The sequence below is a fragment of the Halichoerus grypus genome, chromosome X (assembly GCF_964656455.1).
Source record: "Halichoerus grypus chromosome X, mHalGry1.hap1.1, whole genome shotgun sequence".
NCBI lineage: Eukaryota > Metazoa > Chordata > Mammalia > Carnivora > Phocidae > Halichoerus > Halichoerus grypus.
The window spans coordinates 47,120,874-47,144,858 of record NC_135727.1 but is presented as its reverse complement, the minus strand read 5'-3'; the positions used below and the strand labels follow the sequence as shown (position 1 = coordinate 47,144,858).

General features: G+C 41.5%; 2 protein-coding genes across 3 annotated transcripts in view; both read left to right on the top strand.

Moving 5' to 3' along the window:
- Positions 1–5,138: 5,138 nt before the first annotated feature.
- Positions 5,139–15,829, top strand: TMEM35A (transmembrane protein 35A). Its single transcript, XM_036080449.2, has 2 exons — positions 5,139–5,411; positions 15,330–15,829. Exons 1-2 carry the CDS (start codon positions 5,292–5,294, stop codon positions 15,735–15,737), a joined length of 528 nt encoding a protein of 175 aa, XP_035936342.1. The 5' UTR covers positions 5,139–5,291; the 3' UTR covers positions 15,738–15,829.
- A 2,734-nt stretch (positions 15,830–18,563) lies between these two features.
- Positions 18,564–23,985, top strand: part of CENPI (centromere protein I) — a 64,256-nt gene continuing 58,834 nt past the window's right edge. For both annotated transcript variants that reach the window (XM_078065375.1, XM_036081498.2), the window contains exons 1-3: positions 18,564–18,688; positions 20,019–20,254; positions 21,029–21,166. In XM_078065375.1, the coding sequence (XP_077921501.1) occupies positions 20,032–20,254; positions 21,029–21,166 (361 nt within the window). In that variant the 5' untranslated portion in view covers positions 18,564–18,688; positions 20,019–20,031. The remainder of the gene's footprint in view (positions 18,689–20,018; positions 20,255–21,028; positions 21,167–23,985) is intronic.

The window sequence follows — 23,985 nt, the reverse complement described above, 5'->3', positions numbered from 1 at the left end:
AGAGCCAAATAAAGATAAGAATCATCTCAAACCAACAGCTAACATTATGATAAATGATAAAATAAAAGTTAGCATGATGTAGCAGTTAATAAAATGGACTTTTTTCAGACATACCTGGGTTTCAAATCCCAGCTCAGTAACATACAGACATGTGACTTTGAGCAAGTTGCTTAACCAAACAAAGCCCAGTAATGATGGCTCCTATTTTGGGGCGTTGCTGTAAGGAATGAATGAGATAATGTATGTAAAGCACTTATAATGGCATTTGACACATGGTAACCCCTCAGTAAATGATAACTCTTTATTACTAAAAGCATTCTTACTAGGATTGAAGACAAAGCTAGACTGTTGCCATTTAAAAGTGCTTAGAAATGTTCCAAGCAACCAGTACTATTCTCAGACCTGGGCAAGAGGGGCTTCTGCTCTGGCACCCACAGTTTAGAGGATCCCTCATATTACAAACACATAAAAATAAATTTATTAAAGAAGACATGGCCATCTGTGTCACTCAGGATCCAGTGCTCAGTGTGGCACAACACATAACCCTAACCCTCTGCTCTCATAATTAACATCCTTCAAATGCAAGGGGAATACTTCCTATCGCTTGCCCTGTGTGCTTGAAACAAAAGGCAAATGCATCTGAATGCCTTGAAAGTTTGTGAGTTATGCTGCTGCTGATATCAGACACTGCTTTAGTGTGCAGGGAGAATTTGAGCAGCAGAAGTGCTTAGTAAGAGAAAAGATAAATCAACCTGTCAAGTCCTTCCTCTCTCAATAGCAATAGATTCTTCCATAACAATGATTGTTTCCCAGTAGTAACAAGCATTGGCTTTCTGGCTTCTCTTTGTGTTCCAATTCACGGTTCCTTGACATGTGGTAAGTGGACCTCCATTTGTACTCTTGCCCCAGGCCAGGCAAATCTTAGAAGCTGGCCTGTAGCTAGCACGGTAAGATGTGAAAAAGGAATGAGGTATAACTATTGGAAAAGGAAACAAAAACCATCATTATTTGTAGCTGATTCATTTGTCACTCCAGAGAACACCCAAGGGAATCAGTTGAAACACTCAGATGTAACTCAGAAAAAAGAGTTCAGGAAAGAGTTCAACAAAGTGGCTGAATAGCAATCAATAGTTTTCCTATAAGCCAGCAACAACCAGTTAGAAGATATAATGGAGAAAAAAAAATCCATTTGTGGTGATGACAAAAAATAGCAGAGAATCCCTAGAAATAACTTTTTTTTTAAGTTTTTATTTATTTATTTGACAGAAAGAGATTCCAAGCAGGGGGAGCAGCAGGGAGAGGGAGAAGCAGACTCCCGCTGAGCAGAGAGCCTGGCGTGGGGCTCGATCCCAGAACCCTGCTTGATCCCAGGACCCTGGGATCATGACCAAGCCAAAAAGAAGACACCCAACCGACTGAGCCACCCAGGCACCCCTAAAAATAACATTTTTTAAAAGGCATATGCTCTACACAAAGAAAACAAGGATATTTGTATATCTCTCAGTAACTAGGATTTGAATAAATGGAAATTGATGCCATATTTCTAGATGGGAAAGCTAAATTTTGTAAGATGACTGCTTTTAAAAATTAATCATATGTTTAATTTAATCCAGTCAAGATTCAAAGTTATTTACCATGATAAAGTGATTAGTGATTCTAAGTTCACCTAAAAGAATAAATAAGGAAAATAGCAAAGAAATTTTCAAAGAAAGAATAATAATGATGGGATACTTGGCTTATGAGATATTAAAATGTATACATAAGTTATAATATTTAAAACATTATAGTATTGTCACAAGAATCAACAAACAAATCAGTGGAATAGAAGCCTTGAGACTGACCTAGTAAAAAGATAAGAACCCAATATACAATAAAGGAAGCATCACAAACCAACAAGGACAGAATTCATCAACATATAAAATGTAAAAAAAAAATGAAAGCATAAAACAGCTTTAAAAAGTATAAGCAAATGTTAAATTTTGAGATTGGGAAGAATTTTCTAAGCGAAAAAGCAATGGAAAAGTCATAACAGTATTGCTAGACTTGACTCCGTTAAATTTATTGGCAAAAACAAAGTGGGAAAGATATTTTTTTATTTTTTTAAAGATTTTGTTTATTTCTTTATTTGACAGAGAGAGAGGGAACACAAGCAGGGGGAGTGGAAGAACGCGGGGCTCGATCCCAGAACCCTGGGATCATGAGCTGAGCTGAAGGCAGACACTTAAAGACTGAGCCACCCAGGCACCTCTGGGAAAGATATTTAAAACATAATTGATGTCAGTATGATATAAAGAGCTCTTATGAATCCATCAAAAACACCAACACTCAAAATAAAAATGGAAAAAGACATAAACAGAAAGTATACATATGACCAACAAATATATGAAAAAATGTTCTAACACACCAATAATCCACAAAATACAAATTTTTATGAATGAAATTGGTGAAGATGAAAAACACTGAAATCCTCAATGCAGAAAGATTGTGTTTTTGAAGAAAGTTTAATGATACAGAAAAATGCTAACCATTGAAAAAAAAAGCAGGGTATAAAACTGACTCTATAGTAGGATCAAATTTTGAAAAACAAATTTATATGTGTTTTGTACATAGAGAAATATTTAAGAAAAAGGTCAATTGGAATATTGACCAGTCGGGGTGCCTGGGTGGGCTCAGTTGGTTAAGCATCTGTCTTCAGCTCAGGTCATAATCTCAGGGTCCTGGGATAGAGCCCTGTATCTGCATCTGCATCAGGCTCCCTATTCATTGGGAATCTGCTTCTCCCTCTCCCTCTGCCCCCCCCCCCCCCCGCTCATGCTCTGTCTCTTTCTCTCTCTCAAATAAAGAAATAAAAATTTTTTTTAAAAAAGAAAACATTGAAAAGAAAAAAAGGCAGGAAAAAAAAGAAGGCAAGGAACTTGTCAAAGATGATTATTTTAAAAAAAAGAAGAAGAATATTGACCAATCAGAATAACAATGTTCATCTCAGCATGTTGGGATCATGAGTTATTTTTTCCATATATTTATTATTAGTATTATTATTATTCAGTATTTTGTACATTTTATAATTAATATTATTATTCCCATTATCATGTAATTTGAAAGCAAAATGGTATATAATTCCTACAGTGCCTAATTCACTTGTATGTGCATTGTAGAACTCAGTAATTTATAGGTCTAATCATAATCACGAAAGCCTGAAATTCTTCCACAATAAGATGTAACTGATTCCTAAACCTTAAAGCGTTAACCACTCCCAGGGATAATATGTGCGTTTAAATTCATCAGTTTCCCCCACCCCCAAGGAAAATTTGTTAGGATCTGGTGCACAAAAAGTATTGTTCTAGGTACTGTGGGGGATATACAGAAGTTGTTCCTACCTTTGAAATGCTTATAAGCTACACTAACTGTGGAGTAGATTAGGAAGACAAAAGAAGCAAAAAGGGAACTACATCATTATATGTTAGACACTGTGCTAGGCAATTTACTTATATCGAATTCTTACAACAAACTTTTGAGGCTGAATTTTCATAGACATTTTATAAATGTGGAAATAGAGGCTCGGAGAAGTTAAGTGACAAGTTCCCAGAGTTAGTGGCAGAGCTGGCTTTTAAGCCCTGGACCTTCTGGACCTGACTCCACACTATTATCTCTCTTAATGAACACTGCCTCATGAAAAAGGTGTGTGTGTATGTGTGTGTGTGTAATTACAGTGCAAAGCAGAATCAGGTCAGTGCCATACTTATGATGCAGAGTATGAAGTATATGGAGAGGCAATAGAGCAATGGTTAAGAACCTGGGCTCTTTTTTTTTTTAAGATTTTATTTATTTATCTGACAGAGAGAGCGCCCAAGCAGGGGGAGCGGCAGAGGGAGAGGGAGAAGCAGGCCTTCCACCGAGCAGGGATCCCGAGGCAGGACCATTGGATCACTACCCGAGCCGAAGGCAGCCGCCCAAAGACTGAGTCACCCAGGTGCCCAAGAACCTGGGCTCCTAACCCAGGTTAAGACTGCTTAGGTTTGGGGGCGCCTGGGTGGCTCAGTCGTTAAGCGTCTGCCTTTGGCTCAGGTCATGATCCCAGGGCCCTGGGATTGAGCCCTGCATCGGGCTCCCTGCTTCGCGGGAAGCCTGCGTCTCCCTCTCCCACTCCCCTGCTTGTGTTCCCTCTCTCGCTGTGTCTCTCTCTGTCAAATAAATAAAATCTTTAAAAAAAGACTGCCTAGGTTTGAATTCTGGCTCTCCACTTGCCAGCAGGTACTCTTGGGCAAGTTACTTATTTCCCTGTGCCTCAACAATGGTCCATCCATAAAGTGGGAGCTCATACCTAGCTTGCAGTGTTGCTGTAAAGCTAATGAGTTAATACAAGTAAAGGGTGGTTGTCTAGCACTAAGTAAACAGTAAACAGATATTGGTTATTATTTCAGGAAATCAGAGGAGGGAGAAGCCATATCCAGCTAGGACTGGATCAGGAAAGGCTTTGCGGAGATGACATTGAAGAAAAGGTTGAATGTTAAGGAATAGTGATGGAGTAGGGAAAGGGAATGTAGGGGAGGTGGGAAAGCTCAGGTTGTATGGGGCCCTGAGTAGATAGGAGAGGAGGGGAGGCATGGGAGCTATTGGAAGATAAACTTCCAAAGAGAGGCAGAGGTCAAAATGCCAAATCTAAAACTCTGGCGTTAACGACTGGACAATGGGAGCCATTAAAGGTTTTCCAGGCAGAGAAAAATAAACCTTTCTTCAGGAGCAACGGAGCCTGACAACTTTGCAGTTTTATCCTTGAGTGTTACCCACTGCAGAAACAAATAAACTGAGGACCGCTGTTTCGACTGAGGGAAAGGGAAAGGGGAGAGAAGGAGGGAGGTTGCAAAAAGGGAGTGAATAACTAGAGGACTATAGAGATGAAAAGTGCGCCTGGTGGGAAGTGGTGGGCAGGAGGTCTCCCCTGATTCCTCCTTCCAGAGGCAGCCCAGGAACTGACCTCAAAGCATAACCTACTTTCCTCCCATTTTAAGACGTGAAGTATCCACCTCAGTTTAGGTCTTTAACTTCCAGACTATGCTTTTGGCCAGGAGTAAGCGTAGGGCATTAGGACCCAGAGATTGTTGTAGTGAGAGAGGTTGAATCTCGATCTCTCAATTTTTCTCTCGAGCTCCCTCCTCTCCCTCCCTTTGTCATTCTAGCTGCCTGCTGCCTCCGCAGCGTCCCTCTAGCTCTCTCTGTGCTAACTGCCTGCGCCTTAGACAGACGGGGTGCGCCCAGCGGAAGGATTAGTTGGGACCTGCCTCGGTGACCCCATGGCATCCCCCAGAACCATAACTGTCGTGGCCCTCTCAGTGGCCCTGGGACTCTTCTTTGTTTTCATGGGAACTATCAAGTTGACCCCCAGGCTCAGCAAGGATGCCTACACTGAGATGGTAAGTGAAGCAAACGGGTGACGAGGGACGCACCCCCAAGGGATTGTGAGTACCTCTCCCCTTCTTTCCTTCCCAGTCCATGGTCCGGTCCCCTTAACCCCTACCCCCACCCCGGACCATACCTTCTCCCCAACAACTTTGCGGCTCTGAAGGAGCAGCTGGACAAGAGCGATTTCATTTGTGGGCTATGCTGGGAGCAACTGTTTTGGAGCCACTGGATGCCAGTTGGGGGAGGGGTCGCCCAGCGAGTACACCCCACCTCCAAGTAAACCAGAAGGCTGAGACCTGCGTAACACCTGTCACTGGCAGGAATCCTTCCCTCCTTCTAGCACACCCGAAGTCCGGGCAACCAGTCTGCAAGTCTGATTCCTTCCCTTGGAGCTAAGAGTTTAGCAAGCTGGAGAGTTTATTTATCTTAGGGAAGAACAAAGGGGAAGGAGGGAAAGATCTGGAGGAGAACGGGCTACTAAAACAAGCGATTCCTAGGGGCGGGAAAGGTATTCCTCATCCCTGGCGGAGAGCTGATCCCCTAGCCGCCTTGCTGTGTCTGTATCCTTGAGACAAAGCAGTCTTGGCCCAAATAAAGGTCATTGAGCGCCTGCTTCTGCCCCTTCTCTCAAGGGAGACCTGGGTGTTTTGTTTTGTTTTGTTTTGTTTTGTTTGTGGGCTAACCTGCAAAGTCTGCCTCCTTTTTCCTGCAAAATAGTCCATAATTCCCACCTTGCCTCCTGTGGATGCCCGGGGTCAGGTCCTCTGCAGGTTTTCCCCTCTGCAGAGTTGGAATCACCGAAGGTGACTGGCCAAAACATTTCCTCTGCAACCTGGGGGCTGGGCTGCTCTCCCCAGTTGGGCGTGAAGAGGACTTGTTCCTATGCTGTGGAGTGTGAGGAGATGGCAGGGGATGTTTCCAGCACTTTCGGTCTCTCGTCTTTCGTCTCTCCCCCTGTCACTTTGCCTCTTCATTTCCCCGCCCCAGCTGAAGAGAACCTGCTTCTCACTGCCTTTGCCTGACTGCCTGTAATGGGAGGGAACCCATTACTGGGCTCTCAAGGTCAAGAAGGAAAGGAGCTTAGGGGAGGAACAGGAAGGGGGAGAGAAAAGAGGCAAGAGGGTCTCCCCGTTAGGGCTGAGGCAAGGAGGTCTAGCCCCACATGTTGGCAGGAATAAATAGCGCTCTCCTGGAGCCCACTGCGGAGCCTTCCAGAGCCCCTCAACGTGAGCTGCAAATAGATGGAGACTGGCAGATTGTAGATGCTCAGAAAATGTTTGCAGGCAGCCCTGGCTTCTGTCTCAGGGTTTGAGCTGGTGCTTTCCATGTCTCTCTCACCACAGGATCACCCTGGGGTGGGGGAGGGTGGCTGGGACTCAAGGGCCTAGGTCTAGCCCCAGTGGCAAATACTAATGTATTTCTCCTTCTCCCTTCCCCTCCTCCCAGCATGTTTGACCAGATGGAATTGAAATCAGGTCAAAATGAGTATCCAAGGCAGCCTGCACTGGGGAGGGGAGGGGAGGTGGGGTAGCAGAAGCCACCAAAGGCAGACGGACAGTGTGGAGGTGAAATGCCACTATATTTTTGTCTTGGTGGTAGTAGTTTAGTGTTAGATTACAAGTAAATGAATATGCTATTGCTTTTCTTTACTTTTCATATATACATGTATTAATATGTTTGTGTGTGCACCTTAGGTATTTTTGACTTTTCCTTTTCCTTAGGACATAGTATCCTTCTTCAGTATACTCCCTGGCCCCCAGGCCCTCCTCAGCTGTTTTAGAGGCCCCCCACCCCACGCTGCACCCTAAATACAATGTTAGGCTCTGCAGGCAATCCAACTAAGATGGAGTCACCGGGAATCTTCCTACCAGCTTGGCAGGAGCTCACAAGGAGGACCAGCCACAAATGGGTTTATAGTAGGTTTCTTCCTAGGGAGTGGAGCTGTCTATTGCAGTCTACTGAAAAGCAGAAGAAACCAATATCAAGATTTCATATCACAAAGGAACATATTTAAATAGGTATAAGCTAATACAGCAGTATAGAACTATTGTGCGTGCGCGCGCGTGTGTGTGTATGTGTGTGTACACACAATTCTGTGCTTATGTGTTCGGGGGCATGGAAGAACTATGTCTAGCTGGGAGGTAGACTTCACAGTAGTATGAAGCTTGAGGAGGATTTTCAGATTGCCTTTTCCAGGGTCCCCTCCTGCATTGAACATTGGCCCCAGGCTGGGGATGGCTATTCAGCACAGGACCCACGGCACCAGTCCTGGGCTGGCCAAGCTTTATTCTTAAGTCCATAGGAAATGGGAAAAACTCAGTTCTAGTACAAAGAAGGGGCTCAATTTATATTTGTTGAATGGATGAGTGAATGAATGAGTCATTGGAGCATTGTCTCGGCTGGTCACCACCCTTCAGAGTTCTCTGGTTGGATCTTGATTATGTAGTTCAGGAGGCATTTCTTGCTCTTAGAAGGGGGTATGGCCCCTTAGGACCCCAACTCTAGATCAGCTAGGTTGATTATCTGGGATTTTCTGTTTTCCATTTAGGAGTAATTCCTCTGCTTTGACAGTCATGCATTGCCTGCAGTAGCTTTTCTTACAAGATCTCAAAGTGTTGTTGTTTAAAGATTATTTGCTCTTTAAAACATATCAGTGAGGTAAATTCATTTTATTAGTTATTCTTATTTTACTGATGGATCAAACTGATCCAGTATCATAGGATAAGCTGTTGTGGGAGCAGAGATTAGAAACCAAGCCCGTGACTGAATATTCTCAGTAGAGGAGTCATTAATGATTACAACTGCCTTTTTGGATGTCAGAACTTGCAACTGATTCTTGAAAATATCTGGCATATTTTTGCTTCTTTTTCGTAACAGCTCAACTACACCAATCCATATTTTTACTTTGAAACCAATTTCAAATTTAGATTTTTGGTTTTTTTCTTTTCTGCCACTTTTTTATTTCTTGTTCTAAAACCATTAGTGTTATGCTTAGGTGTTGTCCCCTCCATAAAGAATCATTGCTAAAAACCAAACAGACAAATGACTAGTAGCTTCTTTCCTGTACTGCAGAAGCCAGGAATGGTTAATGTAAAGAACACAGGCTTTCAGTCGTATAGGTTTGTGCTTGAGTCCTGACATTCCTACTGCCTCAGTTTCCTCATCTGTAAAATGAGGATAATAATTCTTCCCTTAGTAGGTTGTTGTAAATATTAATTGAGATTATATATGGAAGCATCTGGTACAGTGTTTACATATAGCAAATGTTCAAGAAATGCTCTGGGTGAAGTGATGGTGATAATTGATTCCACATCATGCAGTGGCTTCCTGACTAATTTGAATGGTCAGTTTAAGGGATTGAAATCAGGCATTTAGGGGCGCCTGGGTGGCTCAGTCGTTAAGCGTCTGCCTTCGGCTCAGGTCATGGTCCCAGGGTCCTGGGATCAAGCCCCGCATCGGGCTCCCTGCTCCACGGGAAGCCTGCTTCTCCCTCTCCCACTCCCCCTGCTTGTGTTCTCTCTCTTGCTGTGTCTCTCTCTGTCAAATAAATAAATTAAATCTTAAAAAAAAAAAAAGAAATCAGGCATTTAGAAGAGCAAGATGCTATTTTCATGTGCCCTGGTGAACAGACCTTTATGCAATTAGCTAATTTTGAAAACTCCACACTTGCTGCCGGTTAATGCACAGTGGATTCCATGCAGAACTTCCAGATGTCACTCTGAATTGCCCATTTGGTGTGTGTCGCCCCATACCTCCTCCAGATTTAGCAAGTGTCATTATAGAGTACTCTAAAGCCCACATGAATTCAACATGACTGATCACTCCCTTGACTAAATGCCTTCATTAATTCACTTGAAATTGGGAGACAGCACTTACAAATGCTGCTAAGCAGTTTTCTGTGCAGTGATGGGGAACATACAAAAGGTTGACTTGCTCTAAATTTGCTATCCAGCTCTTTGTAGCAGTGGTTCCGTTCTGTAATCAAAAGGGGCCACATGTAGAATGGTGAGAAAATACCCAAAAATCCTGTCGCAATGAAGCCAAGGGATTTTGGCCCCAAGGAAAACAGGGCAAGTCTCTGCTTCTTCGCATCCCCTCAGAGAGAAGCTTTGTTGATTTGGTTGATTGGCTTATCTATAGTTAAATGCTGTCCAGTTTGTACAACCCTGGGGAAACACTCCAGATACGTTTGGGCAGTTTATTTAACGTCCTTAGGTAATTTTTTATGCTTCCAGTCACCGCCATTAATTGCTTTCCAGCTAGGTGATAAGATAGTGATTCACTGATGCTTAGACTGCTCTCTGAGGGGGTACAGTACTTTTATTCCCTCAGAGAGGAAACTGCCTCTGAGTTGTGAAGTGACTTTGCCTTAGTTCATACAGCCAACCATCCCAAGCTAAACTCTACTGGAGCTGATGCCGGGGCATTGGAGCCTTTAAGGTCTCAATGGCCAACAGCTATGCTTGTTACAGAGCTACCTTTGGGCCTCAAATGCAATCTGGGAAGGATCCAGTTTGGTTAGTAGGACCAGGTTTACCAGCTTCCCCTGTAGGTAGGTACTATATGACAGTGGGAAGTAGAATTGCTTAAAATGTGTTTATCATTCACATGGATATTTGGCAATTAAACACGTGATGGCTTTTTATTGCATTTAAGAAATAATCGATAACTCACATGTGGCTTTTTCCCCTACAAAAATGCAGGAAAATCATACTGGAGTCAGTAAACTTTGCAGAAGTTATGTAGCCTTTATGGTCTAAGATAGCAATGAGGCTGAGAATTTTAGCCAAAATGTATTTTTGTCCGTGCCCTCTTTCGCTTTCATAGTTTTTTTTTCTCTCTGTAAATTTTAGTGAAGTGTGACATACATTCTGAAATGTGCATCTAACATAAATGTACAGTTCAAGGAATTTTCAGAATACTCCTGTGTAACCAGCACCCATATCGAGAACACAGAACATCAGCTCCCCAGAAACCCCCCTCATGGCCCCTTCCAGTTACTACCTCCCCAAGAGTTATTATTTTCTGACTTCTAACAATATAGGTTAGTTTTACCTGTTTTTGAACTTTATATAAATGGAATTCACAGTAGATTAGCCTTTTTTTTCTTTTACCCAACTGGCATAAGTATACTGAAGTGGACCAAACCACTTGGTCTCTGTTCCCATTTTGTCCTGTTAGCTGACTTGGATCAGTTATTAATTGTAATTGAAGATAAATGTAATTAGACAGTTTTGAGTTCTTCAAATAAATGTCATTAATATGAGATCATGGACCCTGGGTGTTGTGAAGAGTAAATGACAAAAAGAAAAAAGGTATGATTAAAGAAAGGCTCCATATGCTTTTGACTCATGTCTGAATCATATCTTCTCATACCATAAGAAAGGACCTGTTTGATTCACCACTATTATCATTAAAATAATCACTGTGGCTTGCTTGCAAACACATGGACTTCTCATTATTGTATGGTTCATTAATAATGAAATGTGTGTGTGTGTGTGTGTGGCCCTTGTTTGATGCCATGATGCTATGTTTTTTTTTTACTAAATCTCCAAAATGTTCATTTAATTTACAAAAAGGGGAAACCCAGATAATAAAATGCTTAGTAATTTTCTCCAAGCAACTTAGGGGCAAAACTAAAATTGAAATTTAGCTTAAGAATCTCAGCCCAAGGATACTGTTGGATGATTGCTTTCGATTAAAGGGATTTGAAACATTTGACTGAACACTCCTCTTCCCTGCTTCCCTGCCCTATAAAGAAACTAAGGTTACAGGGTCTGGGTCATTGCAATGGAAGGGAAACAGACCCAACAAAGTGAATTGTGAGAGCCTTTTGGGAGAGTGACTCAGTCAACTCTCTTTATTCTTACTATCAGAACAATTAAAGTCTTTAGAGCTCTAGTTACTATAGATTCAAGACATGTGAACCTTCTATTGTTAGAACTGAGGTGGCCCAGACCAAACATTGATGCGGCTGGCAATAGTAGGATTCTTCTGATGTCTCCATCCTACTCCACAGGAGAAAGAATAAAGGGCTTCCTATAATGTCAAGACTCCATCCAAGCTTAGTCCCATTTCTAACATTCCCTGTCTGGAGTCCTGGAGAATAGATGCTATCTATACCTACTCAGCTTTGAACTAAAGATTTGATGAGATGGCTTATCCATGTGCAGTTTCCTCTGGAGAAAGGAAAGGGAAAAAAAGAGGCAACAGCTGCATAAAAGAGCCACAGCTGTAGTTTAAGAAGTTAGATAAACAACTGAAAAAGTAAAATGAAGTTACACCAAATGTAAAGAAAAAAAATCACCCAAGTTCTAGGAACTTGATTTAAAGACGTGGAATTTGGCCCCAGGCTACAGATTCCACTGTAGTATAGTTAAGAATCTATTCTTGAATGATGGGTGGTTAGCCTTAGCCAAAAAAGGAGCGTTTCCAGAAGCCACTCAGCCAGCATCTGGAAGTCTTGGCTCTGAACTGACTGTGGGAAACTCATCTTGCCTCCTGCGCTCATCATGTCAAAAGCTTACATTTAGGGTTTAGGAACTGCCTCTTGGGAAGCTTTGTGCTGTTAATTAGAAATAGTCCTCACTTACGAGTGTTAAGGAAGCCTCTTGTGTCTAGATTTCTTTCCCTAATGTTGCCCTGTTACTGTTACCAGAGTGCAGAGGGGGAGAGAGTGGGCAGGTGGCATCTAGTTTAATAGTGAGAGGAAACGGGTACACTTTTCCCCACCACCAGGTGCCCTAACCCTCATCTCTGCTCTGCTCCATGTGGGTCTGGCTCAGTTCAGCCCGGAGTTTTACTCTGCCGACTAGTCAACGTCTCTACTAATTTCTCTGAAAGTCCCTGATTTAACCTAAAATGGGAAGAGGGAGGAAGAATGACTAACACTCTGTGTTTCCTTTACATGCTCAGGAACAGGATAGGGACTAGGGTGAGGTGAAATTTTAAAGACAGGATCTGACAGGGCCAGGATTGGGAAGAGATAAGGCAGGGTTGTATAAGTGCAGAGCTGGATCTTGCATTATGTAAAAGCTTTGATATTTTGCTCATTAATGATATTATCTACCTTAATCAAGAAATGTTTTTGGTGCCCTCTTAAATTTTGCATTCAAGGCAAATAGCCTGGCTCATTTCACTTTAGTCTTAACCCTGCTCAGGAAAATGACGCTCAGAGAGGTCAAATAATTTGCCTATGAACACCCAACTAGAAAGTGACAGAGATGGGATTTAAAGCCAAGTCTGTTTGAATCAAAACCCATGTTTTTTTTTTTTTTTTCACTAAACCATTGGTCTTTTAACAGTCCTCATAGAGGATTATCTTGTGCCACTCATGATAATTAATCCATGAAATAAGGTGCATTCACTTATCCAAAAGTGAGAGAAATGACTTCACATTTGTTCCAAACTTAGAGTGTGTGAACACTATTCTAAGTGCCAGATGCTTCTAAGAGGTCAAGTTGGCTTTCTGCCTGATTCTTATGATACTTGCCTCGCATCTGGAACTTTTGACTATTCTCTTCTTGAAAACCTTGGGCCCCATGACCCTGTCTCTCTTGGTTTTCCCCCTACTTTTCTGACCACACTCTCTTCTGTCTACTTTGTGGACTATCTTTCTCTTTCCATTTCTTAAATGTCTGTCACACAATTTTTCCCACTGTATATATACATTCTACCTGGGATACTGATGACTATCCATTCTATATCTTTATTCCAGACCTCTCTTACTGAGCTGCCTACCAGACATCTCCACTTAGATGTCTTAGAGACACTTCAACTAAAAAACCCAAATTGAGTCCCTTACTCCTTCTTACCCTTTGCCCCACCCCCAACCTGTTCTTTCAGGTGCATGCCCAAACCTGGAGAATGGTAACACCCTTCTACCCAGGTACCCAAGCCAGAGACTAGAGAATCTTTCTTTACTTATCCCTTACCCTCAGGTTCCACTTCCAGTATAACACTAAATTCTGTTGATTTTGCATTAAAGGTATCCTTGACTCATTCCCCTTCCCTATATCCCTACTGTCATTACTCTAGGTCTCTTACTTGGTCTCCTTGCTTCCAGGCATACCTCTCCCAATCCATCCTCCACACTTTTTCCAGAGGGACCTTCCTCAAAAGCAAATTATGTTGCTCCCCCTGGCTTATAGGATAAAATCCACCTCCACAACACAACATATATAGTTCCCCATGATCTCATAGTGACACATATATAGACATATATAAGAGGACATATATAGTTCTCATGATTCATGATTCATATCTATCTCCCCTGTCTCATGTCTCACTGTCACCCCTCCCTCTCCCAACCTATGCTGAACTGGGGTGGTGTTTGAAACACCCAAGTCTGTTTTGTGCTTCAGGGCCTTTGCTTATCCAGTTTCCTCTGCCTGCAATGCCCTTCCCTTATTGATCTTGCAAACACCTGGTCTTCCTTTAATATTCCACTCTAGCTTTTCTCCATTTCCATCTAGGGAAACTTGACCACTCTGGTGTGGCTCCACTGTATCTGCTGCATAATTTTGTTCAGCACCCATAACTTTTCTTCATATAAACTCAAGCTTCAGGAAGGCAGGACCTTTGAATGATTGACATCTGTACCCAAAGTACCTAGTACAGTGCCTAGCGCAAGGAAGCACTTAATAAATATTGAATGAATTAATGGGTACTTACTGAAAACAAAGCAGTGGGCCGACATAATAAGACACTTGATAAAATCTCATCGATTTACTACAGGCCAATCTGAATACAGTGAAAAATATGATTATCTATTACCCTAAGGTCAATATAATCTTATTACTTTGTAATATATCCAGTGACTCCCTCCTCTGTTCTATGATGTCTCCCTTTGGGCTACAATTAGACCTTGTACAGACGTCTATTATGTGTCACTAACCATGTTGCTTTATACTGGTGTTTTGTGTATCTGTTTCCCCCCACTGGATCAAGAGCTTCTTGACCCTGTCTTATTTACCTTTTTATCTCCATTGCATAATCCATAGTAGGTGTTCAATACATATTTGTTGAATTAAAATTAGTGAACTTGCACCAGGCTAATCAAAGTAGTGTCTTGTAAAGGCCTGGGACTTTATCTCATTGACCATGAGAATGATTTTTATCTTACTATATTTTAAAGATATATAAGGGGCTAACATTTGCACACATTTTTATTTTTCTATTTACTTAGTACTCACTTTTAATTTTTGCAGATTCCACAAATATAAACTCCTGCTCAGCTTTTTTCTGAATTATCACAGATTCCAAATTAAGGAAGTCCGAATTAGTGAGGCTTTATCATACTGTGCCTTGCCTTGTTTCATTTTTGTTGGTATTTGTACACATCTGGGTTTGGACGAGGCAGGCACTAGAAAATGTGGTTGTGGCTAATCTGTACCAGACTTCATGGGCCCAATAAATTTTCTTATAAATGCTTTTAGTGTTGTTTATGATTTATAATCAGAAAATAATTTTTAACTATAAAGCCAAATTCTCTTTGGTGCTGTTACTAAGTCTTATTTATTTTTAAAGATTTTATCTATTTATTTTAGAGAGAGAAAGAGAGCGCAAGTGGGGGGGGGGAGCAGAGGGAGAGGGACAAGCAGACTCCATGCTGAACGCAGAGCCCAGCCCCACAGTCATGCATGACCTGAGCTGAAATCACGTGTCAGACCCTCAACAAACTGAGCCACCAGGCACCCTGCTGTTACTAAGGTTTAAATCACAGGGACCTCAGAAGATTGCTTGTTTTTTTCTTATCTTAATTACAAGGCTTTTATTTAGGGGCCGCAGTAAAAAAAAAAAAAAAAAAAATGGGACCTGGTGGGGACATGGAAAGGGAATGGTGGGGAAGGAGGCCCTTGCTTGTGTGTTCTTCATTCTAATTTTAAAATCATGGTTAATGTGGCATTCCTTGTGGTATTTCACTCTAGAAACGTGCTTACAAGAGCTATGTCCGAGCCCTCCCTCTGCTGAAGAAAATGGGGATCAATTCCATTCTCCTCCGCAAAAGCATTGGTGCTCTTGAGGTGGCCTGTGGCATTGTCATGACCCTTGTGCCTGGGCGTCCCAAAGATGTGGCCAACTTCTTCCTACTCTTGCTGGTGTTGGCTGTGCTCTTCTTCCATCAACTAGTCGGTGATCCTCTCAAACGCTACGCCCATGCTCTGGTGTTTGGAATCCTGCTCACCTGCCGCCTGCTGATTGCCCGCAAGCCTGAAGACCGGTCTTCTGAGAAGAAGCCCTTGCCACCACCAGGGCAAGCAGGGAATGCCGGGAACGCGGAGGAGCAGCCCTCTTTATATGAGAAGGCCCCTCAGGGCAAAATGAAGTTGTCATAGGAAAGCAGAAGTGCAAAAAGTGAACCTTCCAGGCAGTTGCCTCCATGACACCCAGGAAGATGTCAGTGTGTTTTTCATTTGATTTATTTATCTTGAAGGAAAGGGAAAAAATATAATCTGCAAGTTAATGGTCCTATTGGCTTGTGTACACCTATACCCTAAAATGACCTCCCCACATAGACATATGTGCACCACCTTTAATCACTTTGGGGCAACTCTCACATCTTGCTGCATGTACATGTATACGGCTAACTGTTGAAGTGTATTTGTGAGATGGACTCCAGCAAGCATGTGACTATAAGATTATGTGTGGGAAAATGTATTTACTGTCCGTGTGTGTGTGTTTGTGTGTGTGTGTGTGTGTGTGTGCACGCACGCAGGTGCGAGGAGAAGGCTCTGATCTTGAACTAATCCTGCGGAGGTATCCTTCCCTTTATAGACTGATTCTAGTGAGGGCAGAATAAAATAAACCTCCTCTAAAGAGAATCCTACTTACTTCTGGTATAAATCAAGTGATGTATTCCTGTGGGATGAGGGAAATTAAGTTGAAAACTTAAATTTACCACTTTAGAAGAAAGTTCCTTCAATTTGAGACATTGAGTTATACTGATTAGCCTCCACTGTAACAGTTGTTGAAATTTTAAATACTCCATATTGAGTTTAATTAAAATAAGGGATATATGCAGTCAACACATAATCTAATTCTTCAAGTGATAAAATTGGAATTTTACCTTGCCTTTGCCCCAAACCAACCTACTAAGCTCCTTTGCTCACAGTTTGAAATTGAAGCAGTAAACTTGTTACCAGACATCTCTTTTTTTTTGGGGGGGGGGTTCTTAAGCCAAAAGCTGCCTCACTTCCTACTATTCTCAGCAGAGAATCCCAACCAGGATTCGGCAGCTGCTCTACTGTTGGGTTGAGGGAGCAGGGATTAGTCCCGTTAGAAGTCTGTGAATCTCAAACTCTAGCTGTTCTCTTCAATCATCTGAGACTTGACAGAGGAGCTGTATCCAGGGTTTCCCTGCCAGACAGATTCATTACTCCTATTGACTCTTCACTGAACTTTGCTAGTGTAAGCAGAGATCCAAGTTACTCCTTTGGTTGTCTCCTCTACACCTCTTTATCATTATGGTGGCTGGAGTTCAGCAGGGGGAAGGACATTTGATATGGATTGGTTGGATTGAGCAGTATGAAACTTTGCTTTCTTCATTCCATACTGCTGTTTCTCCTTGTGAGATGTGCTTTGATGGTTTTAATATTATTGTGCCAGGGATGGGGAGAGGGGTGGGGGCATTGTGTGTGGGGGGGAGTACAAATTATTGTATTTTCTTCAGTGTCATTGTTCTTGTTAATTGATACCTCTGTCTTATTTCTCTCATTCTTTCAAAATAAAAATTTTTGAAATTTGGAGGAAACTGTCTGGACAGATAATGAAAATCTGGGACGAAAGGGTCATATGAAGCAATTCTGGCTCTTTAATTTTTGATTCTGGATGAGGGAGAAGAAAGAAAAGGAACGATATAATCACTTAGTATACTAACGGGGTTACCACACTTCGGTAACATCAGCACATAAGACAGAAAGCCAGAGAATTAGGATCAATACAATTTTCAGGTTTGGGAAGTTCTGCTTCACTAGGTGATGCCAAGGGAAGGTGGAAGAATGAGTTCAGAGAAAATTGCAGGTGTATGAAACAAAGGAGAACCAGTGCTCTCTCACTATGTGTATCCATAAAGTGGCACACGTTCCAGTGCCACAGACTTGTCATGTTAGGCAAGTTATTTCACCACTCAGAGCCCCAGTTTCATCATCTACAAAAGAGAAGGGGATTGAAGGTTTAAAATCCATTCCAATTCACAGTTGAGTCTATGAAATCATTAAGAGTATGAAAAATGACTCGAGAAACTTTCAGTTTTCCTAGATAAGAGCAGTTTATGTACTAGATAAAATATCACTCAATTCTCATGCATGATTAAACAAGAGTTCGTGAAAGTACTCTGAAAATCATATAAGATGTGGTAAATAGTAATTTCTGGTGTAGTCTTTCCCAAATATATCAACTTAATCTTTGATTCTTCATTTCTCCCTAAGATTGCAGTTCCCTCCTACAGTTTTGCCCAGTTTGTGGATATGTTTTGGCCTCAAAAACACAGTGAGAGCCATTTAATTTACCTTTCCTCTTTAATTCCTACTCTAGTAAGAGATTAAACTAGGGACTAGGCTCAGGTCTCAAACTAAACCCTTGCTGCTGTTTCAGCCAGTTTCTTTAAGACTCACCAAAGTTAGAAATCTGTACGTGTTGCCTGGCGGGTTACGTGCAAGGTGCCACATCTAGCTTAGGACCCAGGTTTTTGGCAAACCCTGGAAGATATGAATGCCCACCCTCGGTAAAAGGAGGGCAGATCCAGCCGTCCTTTCCTCCCACCCCAGAGCTTCGCCTGGGAAAAGCGACAGCTTCAGAAGTCATAGACTCAATAACCTAAGTCTCTTGTCCAGCAAGGTTCATATTTTCCCTATAGATTCAAAGTCCCGACACTTGCGGGTCAATCTGGGCAAAATTATCACTATAATTACTCTTGTTAAATTCAGGAATCAGGACACTAATTGTCGAGTTTTACGCAAAATGACGAATGCGAACATTATCAGGACAGTGGGAACGGCAGCCAATCAGCTAGCTCCAGCAGCAACGGCCCACAAGGCGCGGGTCCCCTACCCGGGGCGGGCGGGCGGGGCAAGTGGTTCTCGGGATTGGGTCTGCGTCAGCGTCGGCGCGCGTGCCTCCTCGCGCCGTTGAGGTGCAACCCAACCAATCAGGCTTCAGCAAAGCGCGCTGCTCTGCCTACTGCAGCCTGGGTCTCTGCAGAAGCGCATGCGCGGGGCGGGGCCCGTCCTTTTGAATCCGGGAGGCGGCGTTGGGATTCCGGAGGCTTTCCGACTGAGGAGTGTGTTAGGTGAGGTACTTTTACTTTTAAGACCGGGCAAAATGGGGGCTCTCAGAGCGGAGGGAATCTCCTGATTTCTGAGCAGGATTCTCCTGCAAGGTGTGGCTGGGGTCGGGTTTTTCCCCAGCTCAGGAATCTGTCCAGTGGGTCGGTAGTCGTGGCCGAGTTCGCTCTCTGCCGTGGCAGTCTGTGAGGGGCTGGCTTCCTGAGAAGCAATGGGACGGTTCAACTGGATGGGGTTAGAATCTGCTCTCCCGCGCTGCTTTTTTAGGACCCTAGGAAACTACCAGAACTCGGAACCTCCCAGTGGGTTAGATAGACATATCGCTTTCCTGCTCTGGCCTCATATGTTCTTAGGGAGGTGGGGTCAAGTAACGGTCATTCCAACGATTTCCTTAGTTTTTCCCATTTGAAGCCAAAACTTAAAAGTCTTTCTGGGTTCCTCTCTTTCCTTTTCCCTGCATCCAGTTCTTTTATCACGGCCTTGCCCAGTCTATCTCCAAAACATATCAGTCATTTTCTACCTCTTCCCCTGCTATCTTAGGCCTAGTTCAGACTACAGTTATATTTCTTCTGGACTCGAAGGCTTTTTTAAAAATTCGTCTGTTTTCACTCCTTGACCCCTCACATTCTGTTCTCCACACTGCAGCTAAAACGGTCTTAAATCAGATGGTATCGCTCCCCTCTCTCACACTCCTTCCCACCCTACCCCCATAAGTTTCACGAGAGCAGAGACCTTGGCTGTTTTATTTTATCCCTAGTAAGTACAACTGTGCTTTGCATATAGATGATGTTCAACAATTATTTACTGAATAAATGAATTACTTAATAGGGAACAATTCTGTTGTGAGAATCCTTAGTTTGGTCACCAGTTTGACTTTTGAACCATGCCGCTTTAACTTAGCACTCAGGAAGTGGAGAGCATAAAAGATTAAAAGCAAAATCAAGGTGGGGGGGGTGGAGAAAAATAGTGGAAAAAGTAAGACTGAATGTAGGAGATGGATTAGTTTTGGATTTGATTATGTGATAGAGCCATTTTAAGAGAACTTGCTATGTTGCTCGTACTCAGTTTTTTTTCCACAAGAAGTCCAGTTCAACTGGTAAATGTTACCCTGGAGAGTTGTTTCTCCCTATTCCTGTTTAAGTCAAGGGCTTCTGTGAAAGTTAACCTTTTTGTTGCCTGAATCATTGTCAGGGTTTGTGTGTGTGTGTGTGTACTGTTTGTATGCTAGGTATTGTGTACTAAATGTTGGGAATACAAAGCAGATATGGTTCCTGTCTTTGTGGAGTAAAAAGGGATGGTTTGTTTAATGGTAACTGGACACTTGTTTCTGTATAGAATATGTGTAATAATGTCATCTCAAAAGAGAGTGAAGGACTCTCAGGCTCAAAAGAGGACTTCACAAGTTAGTGATACTTATGAGACTAATCTCCTGGCCGGGGAAGAAAAAGAGGACCTGAATGACTCAAAGCGCAGCTTGAAACATGGACAAAACAATACAGCAGACGATTATGGACATGCTGATGATCAAGGAGAAGATGCTCTGCAAATAGCAGTGAGATACTTTGAGAAAGGTAAGACAGATAATTTTCCTTACGAAAGTTCTATTTCTGTAAAAATGTCTTAGACTTTTTCTTATGGATTTTTAAAGGAAAGCATATTTTTGCTCATTCATGCTTTTGTTTATTTGATAGGCATTTATTGAGCGCTTCCTAATATCACTATGCTGGGTACTAGGGATACAACAACAAAGAAAATTCTTGGCAGGGTGGTTTCCAAGCTGTTACACATTGGGGTTATCTGTGAATCTTTAAAAAACCTGATGCCTGGCATCCACTCTAAGACATTCTGATTGTATTGGCATGGAATGCAGTCTGGGCATCAGGATTTTTAAAAGGCTCCTCTGGGTGATTCCGATTTGCAGAAGAGTTTGGGAACTACTATCCTAGTATTGAATCTGCTTATAGTCTAAGTTCAGTGCTTTTAGTTAGTTTAGAGCAGAGATGCCAGGGCATGATTCAGTTTTCCTCACTGAAGGTGCTGTTGCTCTATTGCTGTTAAATATTCTAGAATTTTAAAGGCTTTGAAAGGTTTGGGGGAAGACATTTTTAACATAGAGCTATTTGTTTAGGAGCACCTGGGCTCAGTTGGTTAAGCATCTGGCTCTCGATCTCAGCACAGGTCTTGATCTCAGGATTGTGAGTACAAGCTCCATGGTGGGCGTGGAGCCTACTTTAAAAAAAAAAAAAAAACGCTATTTCTTTCAAGTATCCCAAGTTGTAACTGTTGGGGTTGAGGACTGAGAGAATTTTAAAGGTCCCACTATTTAATATTGTTCCTTTTTCCAGGTCCTATTGAAACTTCACAGAGTAAAGATAAAATCTTGGAAAAACACTTGAAAACTGTGGAAAATGTGGCTTGGAAGAATGGGTTAGCTCCAGAAGGAATTGACATTCTCTTAAATGTGGCACTCAGTGGCAAATTTGGTATGTTGAGGGGATACATTTGTCATCAGTTTGCTATTAGTTTTGCCTTCCAGACTTTGAAATAGATTGCTTATTGGAATCAGTTGCAGTTCTTTATTTGTACCAAATTCTTCATAAAACCAATCTGGTAAGATGATAAAATGGGCCTTTCTTATGTTTAAGCTACCTTATGAACCAAAAGTTTCTATGTACATATGCTGAGAATGGTTAGTTATTACATACATGTCTTTACAAATAGAATGTATAGGCTCTTGTCACCAAATACATGGGAGTCATTTTTAGTATTTCTCTTAAGAAACATAGATAAGGCAGCTTAAGAGATCATTTAGTCTACTTCATTGCTTTTAGGTTCACTTACCTATGGCAAATTCCTTTTGAAACTGTCTCCATTCCAGTGTGTATGACAGTCAAGAGGCTTTCTCTTTTGTGATAATGCTTCCTTTCCTGTTCTAAGTGCATTTCAAATGGAGGGGGAGAGGTTCTTAGAAGGAAGGAACACCTGGCCAGTATTCTTTTTTTTGGCCAGTATTCTTTTTGCTTGAGAAGAATCTTTTAACCTACTCTCACCCAAATTCAGACTCAGAAGGTATTTTAGGCCTTGAACATCCTCATTTTAAAGGCGAGGAAACTGAGACGCAGAGTGGTTAAAGAAACTTATTTAATGTCAGAGCTAGAACTGGGGAACTCAGATCTCCTAACTCCCCTTGTAGTGTTTATACTGTACCATACTACTACTGGGTTTTCTACTGGTTTTTTTTTTTTTTTTTGAAATACTAAGACATCTATCAAAACTGGATGCTTTATATACTATTTCCTGGCCCTTGCATATTGGATTCCTTTGTGTATGCCCTAGCATCATGTTTTGCAGGGGTGTTGTTTTAAAGCAACAACACATTACTAGCCAAATTCAAAATATGACTCTCAGGTATTTTAGTTCTCTACTTTTACTTGATTAGTTCTCTGTGTTTTCCTACGAAGCGAAATTTGACCTGATAAAATTGGCTCTTCTTCTTTTAAGTGGTTCCATATTGTTTGGTTCTAATATCTTTCCAGGAACCCATGTTTAACTGATGAGTGTCTATTGAGAATTCTCTCTCTCTCCCTTCTCCTCTTAAAACATGTATGGGATGTACAGGTGTTTTCTATTTTGGAATTTCTCTTTTTTGATATCTCAGAAATTAATGGTTAAAAGGTTTTCATGATGTTTGCCAGGTCTTGTGGCAAATGCATGCCTCAGCCTTGGAAACTTGTATGTAACAATTTTAAACACAATCTCTGGCTTTCTATTCTAACTTTTCATTTTTCCCTTAAGCTGGAATTGGTGATGTCAAATATGGCCTCCTTAATTGTTTGTCTCCTTTTAGTTATTTCTGTGATACCCTCCATCACTACTGTATCTTTACCTGTAGCTCTTTTGCTAAGTTGAAATTCATATTCAGGGGCAGGTGTGCTTGCAGTGTCATAATTAAGTATAAAAGGACTTCAGACACTTTAGAAATTAAAAAGTTGCTGGGAAGTAAGTATTGAGCCTGTACTGAATTGACCCTTTGAATTTGGGACATGTGTGAAGTGTTAGGGTCGGACTGTTTTAAACTTTAGAAGGGTTAGGGGATGGGAGTGGGGGAGAAAAGAAAATGAAAACAAGAAACCATAGTGGAATACAGAAATTTTTATTCTTATGATTCATCACCTGCCCTCACTGCTTCCTTCTCCACAGAATGATGGGGTAGAAATTGAGAATTTATGTAGCATGAATAAATTCAGAGATCTAATATACAGCATGATGATTATAGGTAATAATATTGAATACTAGAAATTCGGTAAGAGTAGATTTCAGGTGCCCTCACCACACACAAAAAATGATAACAACATGAGATAATATGTAAATTAGCGTGGCTGTAGTAATCATTTCCACTATGTATTTGAATATCATATCATCATATACATCTGAAATATACACACCTTTTTTTTTTTTTTTTTAGGATTTTATTTATGGTCAGAGAGAGCACGAGCATGCACAAGCAGGGGGAGCAGCAGGCAGTCCTAGGTTTATGACCTGAGCCGAAGGCAAACGCTTATCCTACTGAGCCACACAGGCATCCCTACACACTTTTTATTTTAAAAATAAAAAAATAAAGAGAGGTCTTCACCCTCAGGAAAAAAAAAAAAGATGTCCATAAGATGTTTCTGAGAATGCTACTTGCAGGCAAAGTTAAGATCAGTGATATTTCTGAATGGATGTGATCATCATGCTATAATACATATAAAACAGTGTTTAAAGACACATATAAGATGTTTCTAAGAATGCTACTTGCAGAAGTTGAGAACAGTATGATTATAGTGAATGGATGTGATCAGCACACTGTAATGCATGTAAAACAGTGGTTAAAGACACATGGATCCAAGATGTTTTTGAGAATTCTATTTGCATGAGAAGTTAAGAACAGTGTTTTTTCAGTGAGTGGTTGTGATCACCACATTATAATGCAAGTGAAACAATGTTTACATACCCCCAAAATTGATGAGATATACATTTAATTCTTGAAGCCTTAATAAGCAGAAATTGATATAGGGTATATGCAAAGGTATTTGCAACATCACTTATATTACCAGATGGGAGAATACCATGGGAGCCCAGAGCGTATGATGGAAAGATTGGACCAGTATAGAATATTACTGCTAGCTAATTCCAAGAACAGCTATTCCATTCTGCTATCCTCCCCACTTTTTGGGAGGGATGGAGAACACAAATATATTTATTTAATTTATTTATTCTTAAATGAAGCAGCTCATGCAAGATGTCTGTCAATAGTTTTAAA